Below are 9,893 nucleotides of genomic sequence, written 5' to 3' on the forward strand. Positions count from 1 at the left end.
ATTACATCAAGTCAATCTTTTATGTATTGACTTCAACTCTCACTATTACTAAAACATAGTATAAAATGATGACTATGTTTAGCATAAGAGTAATGTTTGGATAAGCTCATGACATAAAACTCTCCATTCGAATCTCAATTAGCATTGCCCCTAAATAATAATTTTAGCTATAATCCTTAAAATTACAATTTTACGCTCTAGGGTTCGAAGGAAGCGATCTGATATCAAGGTGACGCGGGCCACCGTTCCCCTCCGCCGCCGCCGTAGTCGTTCCACTCTCGCAGAGGTCCTGGTGAGTCTCTCCCGACTCCTTGCCCGCGCTCGTTATGCTCGTCTCTCTCTCTCTACTCGTTGCTTTTCGATTTATTCCTCTGGGGATCTTCTAACGTTCTCCTGATTTCTGGAAGGTCTGAGGCCGGCAAGAGAAGCTCGTCTAAACAATGAGGTATGATAAGTTCTTTTCCTTGGTTCTTTGGATCATTGTCTTATTGCATGCTGCACCGGTGGTTGCTTCGGAGGTTTGTAAGAATGAATCGAAGGATTCTTTATATCGTGTCCTGTTGCATCAAAATGAACAAGTAATCTTCATGTGGCACTTTTTTTTCTTCGGATCTATATGTATCAGCAGATTCTGAGACAGACTTGTCATCTGTTGGCTTAGTTTATGGTGTTTACAGTAGCAGCAATGAGTAGGAACTTACAGGCGTACTGTTCCTTTGCTCTTCTTGCCATTTATTTGCATGTTTGAAATAAGAAATGCGACTGTTATGTATCGATCCTATTAGAAGTCATTCCAGTAAGGTCATAAACACTGCTTCAGTATGCAGACTCATTGTTGTGTTAACCATTATGAATATGATTTTTTGCTCCATTATGTGATGTAGTGTAGTTACGTTTTACATTGATCCAGATCGATAGAGACACCTAAGCGAGGATTTTTTTATTTTTTTTCTTTTGTTTCTCACTCGATGGCTCCTCTTCTAGTCCACGACTCTTATATCTTGTTCCATCAGTTGATCTTTCAGTATCGGGCTTAAGTTGGCTTTTATGATTCTACTTCTTTTCCCCCTTTCTTCTCCTAGTGATCTTTTGCATTCTTATTTTCTTCTATGTATACTGCAATTTCACAAATCAGGCCACATTTATCTTTCCTTTATCGGTTATACTCATATCTCAATTTGCAGAAGAAGTCTTGAACTACCCTTTTCTTTTATGTTCTAATTAATATACACCAACCGCAGGGCATATTTATATCTTTGTGTACATGTATTTATCATGTGTTTCGTTTTGAATGCATTATTATTGCTGTTGCAGCAAGTTGCAGAGTGACGTCCTGAGGGAAGCAATCTCCCAGGTTGTTGGTGATTCTCGGGAGAAAAAGCGTAAATTCACTGAAACAGTAGAGTTACAAATTGGGCTGAAAAATTATGACCCTCAAAAGGACAAGAGGTTCAGTGGGTCTGTGAAATTACCCCATATTCCTCGTCCCAAAATGAAGGTGTGCATGCTTGGGGATGCTCAACATGTCGAGGAGGTAAAGCATATTCGAATTTTGTGTTATGCTTGTAAATTTATTTGGCATAGGAATTGTTTAAAGGATCCTGCTGTGAAGCATCCTGATTCTTCGGAATTCTAGTTTGTACTACCATAATCGTTATTCGCAGCACCACCTTTCTACTATACCACACAAGTAAATTTAGCAATTTTCAATTCATCATTGATACAAATGCCAGAAGATTATGTTTACCATATCTTTGTCGTCAACTCTGATATTTATGAATTCAGTGATGATGGGCGTAAGATAAGTAGCAATTGATGTGACCTGGATTATAGCATCCATCCGTGTGAATGGTTTCAAATACTTATCTATGCATTCTTGTGTAGTTCTGATATTTATCCAGCTGTAGTTTGTGAGTGTTGGATTCTTCCAAGTAGTCAATGCAACATTATTCTTTTTGAAAATATTTTTTACTTTATTTCAACAAGGACATGGAAATAGCATTTATGCTTTCGAAATGTTTTCGCCTGCGAATATATAACTGCATACTGTCTTCTTGCGCAATCAGATTTGGATGATTGTCTGCTTTTGGTTCTCATCTGTTTCTGCACCTTTGATTTTATTGTGTTGTACTAATGCTTGCCATTGTCGATGCCAGGCAGAGAAGATAGGACTGGACTACATGGATGTTGAAGGTTTAAAAAAGATGAACAAGAATAAGAAGCTGGTTAAGAAACTTGCTAAGAAGTACCATGCTTTCCTAGCATCGGAGGCTATCATCAAACAAATCCCTCGGCTCCTTGGACCTGGTCTTAACAAGGCAGGCAAGCACTATTTCCTTTGACTCTTACTTCCTTCTCGATGACCCTGAGCACCTTTGTTTGTGATGTTTTGAAAAAGAACCAATGTTTCAGTAGTGATATGTTCTGGTTTTTCCTCATCTTTTTCTTGTTTTATAAAGAGAATATTAATGTCACATCTGACATAGTCAAAAAATCAACCAGTCAATAATTACTATTATGAGTTGACTGGCTATACTACACTACATGCATATAGTGTTACAAGAATCGACTACTAATAAGCATCTAAAATTTATGTACTAAAGAATATCCTATTGGAAAGCAATTATTGGATTGTTATGACGGAGTTATGTTTTCAATCATTTGGTGGTACTATAAAATGCTTTTAGGCCCTTTGTATATCTGTTCCCTTGATTCATATACTCATTGGAATGCAATATTTCAAATCTTTCCTTATGGAAACCATGGATAATTTTATACTGGTGGTATTGGTATTAGTGATACGTTATTTTTTTGTTTGCCATTGAACTATGGTTGCCTATATGAGATTGCCCTATGCTCTCTGATTATAAGAAAGCTAAAAGCAAACTAAGACTCAGAGATAACTATTAGTTGCAAATTATTGAAAAAAGAAGTTGAGTAGAATATACTTTGAGAACAAGGATTAGGTACAGTCACTATGTTTCCATTGCTCTTTGTTTGTTTTAAAGCTCAGGTAACAATCTCCTATATGTTGACCTCGAAATCTTGCTAATTTTTTCAAAAACTTCTACAATGTGTGCATTTCTTCCCCTCTCGGTTTACATCTTTGACTTGTGATGCAGGGAAGTTTCCCACATTGGTTACTCACCAGGAATCATTGGAGTCGAAGGTTAATGAGACAAAAGCAATGGTGAAATTTCAACTCAAGAAAGTTCTTTGCATGGGTGTTGCAGTGGGAAATTGCGCGATGGAGGAGAAGCAGATCTTTCAGAATGTTCAGCTCAGCGTGAATTTTCTTGTGTCCTTGCTGAAGAAGAATTGGCAAAACGTAGGTTCCTGGACATCTCTAATTGAATTATCTTTATATCAAATGATTGATTATGTTTCATATTCATCTTACTTTGCCTTGAAATATTATTCTTTTCACTTTTGTTCATGAAAGCTGGGTCTTTTTGTTTTCTGTTTTGACGGCACTAGGATTTGTAATCCGCTGGTTTTGGAGGAACTTCATGCTCATCTCTTTTTGGTTATTTCTTGTGGTTAGAATCACTCGAAAATTTGGACCTCCACTTTGTAGCATTTGTAACATGTAATTTTTGTGCCACTAGGAGTTCTACTCGTTCATCTTTTTCCACAGCTTGCCTCGGGGTCTTGCTCCCACGGTGACCGCATTCTTTATCAGGCTGTCATGTTTCCTTTAATCTCCAAGCATCATTTTTAATCCATCATAATCTCATAAAATCTCATTTACTTGTTCAATTGTATCCATATGCCCCATTACTGATTCCGCAATGTCCTTGCCTACACAGGTGAGGTGCTTGTACCTGAAGAGCACCATGGGGAAGCCATACCGAGTGTTCTAACTGGCTGCTGGTGATGGTTGATGAAATGGAAGTTCTACGTTCTTTCTCACATATTTGATTTATCAATCAGCAATGAAGAAAACTGAGAATACCAATCAAAATTTTGCTTATCAAGCAATGCAGAAAGATGGGAGTGTTTGAACACCATCAAAGTGTGTTCTTAATGTCTTGACAGACTTTGTGCATCTGATGCTTTCTTGTGGATTTTTCTGGCTTCTCTGTGTATTATTATTCCCTACTGAACCATTAGTTTGTGTGTTATCCCATGAAAGTGGAACGATATTAACTTTACAAACATTTAATTATATCTATATACAATAAATTAATCAATATTTTCTTATATATATGTGTGTTTGTTTGTTGAGACTGTTGAGTTGATAAGATACGATTGTTTTATATAAATTAGTATGAAAATATTCATAAAAGAGAATATTTCATTTATAGCAAAATAACTTTCATATATATATATATATATATATATATTCTCTCTTTCTACAACACAATCAAATCAGCAGCACCAGTTTTACACGGAAAAAGCTCCTAATCATCTCTCTCATGCTGTGACTCTGTGCCTGCACTATACACTCGTCGCATACAGAGAGAGATACATCAATGACTACAAGCTCTTTCTCCCGTCACGTCACGTGTCGTGCAAGGCGTGAACTCTTATGGGAAGCCCTCGTCGGAACTCCACGAAGGGGAAGGCGAACGCTTGGTCCGCCTCCGCCAGCTCCCACGTGTAGCTCAACACGAGATGGTGCAAGAACACGGCCATCTCCAGCTTCGCCAGCTCCGACCCAGCGCACAGACGAGGCCCGCCGCCGTAAGGCATGAAGCTGTTCGCCACCGCCGCCGCGTTGTTCCTCTGCAGAAGACAAATCCGGTGCTCTAATGCCAAGCAGGTAAAACTATACATACTGCTTGCATCTACACAGTATACACATATATATTTGTGATGATGCAGATTAGCTTAAAATATTCAAGCTGAGGTTGATATTGATTGATGTATTTTTTATATTCTTAATCATTTAAATAATTGATATGATTGCATGAAAAATCTCTTATTGTATCATAATATATTCCTTAATTCTACAAATATTTTATCAATCTCATAGATAATAGATAATGAACCTATTAATTTTGTATAGCTCAAATTAGTGATCTAAAATGTTTGAACTCATCATATCCTTATCGATCATTCAAAGTCTTAATCCACTCCAGTTTACTTGTGTGCCTTTCTATGATATGTGTCCCCACGCAATTTTCCTTTTCTACAAAACTACATCATTGTGATATTGACATGCAAAATGGGCCACATTATGATTTGATATGCCCTCACCATTAGGCTTAGCTTATCATACAATCTATGTGTCTTGCAGGTCTTGGACACCCTACACACAGTCTCAAATGATCTATGGCATCGAATCTAATTAATCTGGTCATCGACAAGCATAGATATACTGGTGACAAGTATATATCAATCCAGCGTGGAAGCCAATTCCACTTCACCAAAGTGACAACATCGGACTAGCTACCACCTCCCTCCCTCCCTCAATCGATTGGGTACAACAGTTCCATATATCCCAAGCTTTAATGTCGTATGTCACCTACTGTTCCGCTTTGTACAATAATAGGGTCACCATTCATCTCATCTCGATAGAGCACTTTGTAATGATGAATGCCACCCATAGTCTTGTAGGCCATGAATTGGAATGGGTCCTTCCGAGAAATTATTATCTGAATCTAACATGCAATCATCCAAGTGTCGGTCAATCGAAATATTATGTTAGCGACTCATCTATCTATCGACTTAAACTTTTGAATAATTCGATAGTAACTCTTGGTTCCAAAAATCTAGTCTTGTTTATAATCACGTATTTTGTTCGATCGACTGATGTGGCAGCATAGTAGCCTTACCTTTTTTTATGGATCAATTAGAGCTTAGTCAAGAAGTTATCATATCAATCATATATTTAAGCATAAAAACAGTATTCTAATTTTATAAGATTAAGACAAAATGATTTAAATGAATATATCGTTCGACCATCCCGATCCTCGATAATATAGATGAACTGATTTAAATTATAAAATCAAACCTAATACATATCATGTTACTTTTATAGCTTAATAATCAAAGATTATCCTTTATTTTTCTAGAAAATTAATATTCTATCTCACACCTTTGCTTCCAACATCTCAGCTTGCCATCAGCCTCACCGGTGTATCTCAGGAGGAAATTGAGGTGTTAGACTTTTCTACAGTAGTTGTCAGGTAATTACTACTCGGCACGGCAGTGTATAGTTGCAGGTTTTGGGTTTCCTACAGCGATAATGATAGAAGTGGAGCCCATCCATTCTACCACTGTCACCCTCTATCTTCGCTGCACTCTCTGGTATGGCCACCACAGAAGAGAGATCACGGTGTCTTGCTTCCAAGACTCGTACCCCATGGCCACTGGTTTGCATTGATTGAGCCCCATGCTCACGACTCTATCACCATTAACTCTCGCAGACACAGGATCTCTTCTTGTGCAGCATTGTGTCCCCCAAACGTCGTCAGCTCGATGAGTTGATATCTGTGCGATCTACATCCTAAGTTTGTCCACGTTGTGAGGTCGTATGTGGTTTGTTCATCCGTCGATGATGGTATGTATAGACAGGAAGAGGTCGCTTGTTGATGTAAGTTTGTCCACGTTTTGAGGTCGTATGTGGTTTGTTCATCCATCGATGATGCCACGGACAGGGAAGAGGTCGCTCGTTGATGCTACCCTTCCGCGAGCGATAGCATTCACGGATGGTACGTACTACTACAGCATTGATTTGAGTGGGAGTGGGACTAACCTGCTGCCACCTCCAGGGGTTGAACCCGTGAGGATCATCGTAAATGGAAGGATCCAAGTGAACTGCTGCGAACACCGGTAGAATTTTCCATCCGCAGGGAATGTTGTAGCCTTGGTTGGTTTGCAGGCGAGACACACAGAGAGAGAGAGAGAGAGAGAGAGAGAGAGAGAGGTGTCAGTCCGTGCATGGGGGAATCCGACATGAGAAGGGGGGGGGGGGGGGGCGTGAACGAAGCTGCTGTACCTTGGTACTCCACGTCTTTGAGAACCTTCCTGTGGACGAACCTGACGACGTTGCCAAGCCGTAGCGTCTCGTTTATGACCTTCACGCACGAAGCACAGATTTAGAGATGACGAGAAGACCTGATGAACGAAGCATATGGATCGAGTGTGGTAAGGAGCCTACGCATTGGGTGAACTCCATCCGTCTGTAGTCTTCCCAGTTGAGTCCGGCGTCTCCTCTTTGCTTCCTCTTCCGGGCAATCTCTCCGTGCTCGATCTGACCGGTAGATATGATGTTAGATGTGGTCACGACAATTTTAGAACGTTAAGGTGAGATGATGGCTCGGATTTATACCCTCAATTGTCGGACAGCTTTTGGGCAGCCTTCGAGGAAGAATATGGCTAAAGCCAGAGCCATCGACGACGTCTCATGGCCAGCGAAGAGCAAGCTCAGCAAGAGATCAAGAATCTGTTCTTTGGATAGGTTTGACTGCTTTAGAGCCCACCCGAGCAGATCCTCCGCTCTTTCTTCTGTCTCGCTCGTCTTCTCTTGGATCCTTTCCTCCATCTTTTGTTCAATCACCCTAAGGATGTTTGACCGCGACTGCAAGGGCAAATCTTCTGTAATCTATTACGACATGCCATGCCATGCCATGCCATGGTCAAAGACACACAACTACAAAACTGAACTTATGATGATGATGATGATAAGACTTGCATTAGTTTGCAGCCAAAAGCATGTTAATCTGAATGATGAGGAAGACAACAAACTCAAGCTGGTACTTCACAATCATTCCTAATTATGAGGTGGGTCACGTATATAGCTTTTCATTTTTCTTGCCGATCCAGCATAAATAAAGGCAGAGGTGGAGCAATCAATCTCTAAATATATATACCACTTCATGTAATGTAAAAGAAATGGCAACTTTAATGAGCCAAAAAAAAACCTTATAATTCATGTCTTTGATTGGTGAGTTTGACAGGTTGCGTACCTTCAAGGCCCTCCAGTATGCAGTTCCGGGGAAGTTTAGAGGAGCAGATACTACTCCCTTCATGAAGGTTATGTACTCCAGCCTCAGCTTCTCTGTCTCAGGCTCGCGTGGGTTCATGCTCATGATGTTCTTGGCCATCAAATTGAAGGTGAACTGAAGGTTAAAAGGGATGAATCAAAGGCCATCAGCAGCACACATAGTACGAGGCCGGGATGGAGGAAGCACGCCTACCTTCTTAGCTTCCTCCTGTGCCGAGAAAGTAGAGCTCTCCCTCCAAGACCGGAGGACCAGCAGCGTGTGGCGCTCCACCTCGGGCAGGAGGTGGGAGCGGAGCCTCAGATTGCTCATGAAGTTGAGCGAGATCATCCGCATTTCTCTGTGCATTTCGCCCACCTGAACAAGCATCGACCACTTGCCGAGGATCCCCCCGATGCTGCTCGGGTAACTGCACTCGAACAGCTTCCCCTCGTTCTGAAGAATGAAGCGGTTCAGCCCTGCGTCGGCGGAGACGATGGTGGGCTCCCCGAAGAGATTCGACCTATAAATCTTCCCATGCCTGAACGAAAGCGAGCGATCAACTTCTCCACCGCCGCGGATGATGCTACGTACCATCACCGCAAACAAGTTACCTGGCGATGTGCTGCTCCATGAACCGGCCGACAGTGGTGGCCGGATGAGGCTTGAGGTAGGCGAAGGTGTCACCGACGAAAGGCCAACCGGTGCCACCAGGCGGGAGGTTCAATCTCTTCCTCCTCCATTTGGTGAGGTAGACATAGAAGAACAGCGCCACCAGAGCTGGAGGGAGGAAGAACAGAAGCTCTTCGGCCATCAACATGGACATGGATTCGGGTACTGAGCTCCCTGTCTTGGATGTGCTAATTGGAGAGGAAAGGGGAAGGGAGGCGGAGCTTTATAGAGCAATATAACGTTGGAAAAGACCGAGTCCTATCAGAATTGGCTGGAAAGTCGAATGTCTCTTTATAAGCCCATAGTGGTGGAAAAGATCGGCTACAATCTCACTGGGAAAAAAAAGGTGCATGGCAATGGTTCGATGTGGGTGGGGAAAGTGGGTCGCGGGATTGGACGTGTAGGTTTCGGGGGCAAACACTTTGCGGGGGAGGGTTAAACGGTGGGGCCCAGAGAGGGGGAAGGGGAGACGTGCGCTGTGGGGTGATGGCATGGGGACAAATCCGGACACGCCGCTTGATGGCACTTGTTCTTATTCATGTCTGTTGCAGGAGATCCGAGAGCTGAGAGCTGAGAGCTAAGAGCCTGATGTGTTTGGTTCATCACAATAAAGTCAATCTGATCACCTACGTAGACTACTTACAAGATCGTGCAGATACAACAACAACAGACTCATTTGGGCAAAACAACACCAACAAATATATATTTATTTTTCTTTCTGATTTATTGATGTTTTTTTTTCCATTTATTCCGTATCTATTTATTAAAAAAAAAGATGAAATTACTCTTTGAACATTGTCCCATCCCCTTTGCCTCTTCTCTCCGCTTCTCTTCTTTTCTTTTATCGCCCATGCATCCTTGTCTTCACTTATAACACCAATGTTGTCGCATTCTACGTTACGTGCAATGTTGACATCCAATCCATCAACTCTCTTGCTCGTTATCACGAGTGCATTCTCGTCATCCCCTTAAGCTCTCTTCGACCTCAGTCATCATGTTTTTTATGACAAGAAGAAGAAGAATGACATGGTGACTTGGTTTCTTTTGAACTTTGGTTATACACATCTCAAGATTTTGATAGGAGCGTTCGAGTTCGATTCGATTATATTTTACTTCTTGAACATAGAGGGTACCGGAGTAAAAACAATAATGAAGACAAGATGGAACGAAGATGACCACAATGATGAGGGATGGAAACGACTATCGACGAGGGCGACACACGACAACGATGGCTAACAGGTAATTTTATCGTTGAGAAAATAAGAGACGTTGGACAAAAGTGTTAATAAA

General features: G+C 41.3%; 2 protein-coding genes across 2 annotated transcripts; one reads left to right on the top strand and one right to left on the bottom strand.

The window, feature by feature from the left end:
* The first annotated feature begins 154 nt into the window (after positions 1–154).
* LOC135635717 (large ribosomal subunit protein uL1) lies at positions 155–4,205 on the top strand. Its single transcript, XM_065146999.1, has 6 exons — positions 155–292; positions 408–445; positions 1,315–1,534; positions 2,157–2,322; positions 3,123–3,328; positions 3,810–4,205. The coding sequence occupies exons 2-6, from the start codon at positions 441–443 to the stop codon at positions 3,861–3,863; spliced, it is 651 nt and encodes a 216-aa protein (XP_065003071.1). The 5' UTR covers positions 155–292; positions 408–440; the 3' UTR covers positions 3,864–4,205.
* A 64-nt stretch (positions 4,206–4,269) lies between these two features.
* On the bottom strand, positions 4,270–8,863 carry LOC135635895 (cholesterol 22-monohydroxylase CYP90B52-like). The gene is made up of 8 exons (XM_065147346.1): positions 8,546–8,863; positions 8,148–8,472; positions 7,917–8,069; positions 7,280–7,528; positions 7,109–7,201; positions 6,947–7,025; positions 6,704–6,813; positions 4,270–4,728 (listed from the first exon to the last, which is right to left on the bottom strand). Exons 1-8 carry the CDS (start codon positions 8,755–8,757, stop codon positions 4,504–4,506), a joined length of 1,446 nt encoding a protein of 481 aa, XP_065003418.1. The 5' UTR covers positions 8,758–8,863; the 3' UTR covers positions 4,270–4,503.
* Positions 8,864–9,893: the final 1,030 nt, after the last annotated feature.

Source organism: Musa acuminata, chromosome BXJ3-4 (assembly GCF_036884655.1).
Source record: "Musa acuminata AAA Group cultivar baxijiao chromosome BXJ3-4, Cavendish_Baxijiao_AAA, whole genome shotgun sequence".
Lineage (NCBI taxonomy): Eukaryota > Viridiplantae > Streptophyta > Magnoliopsida > Zingiberales > Musaceae > Musa > Musa acuminata.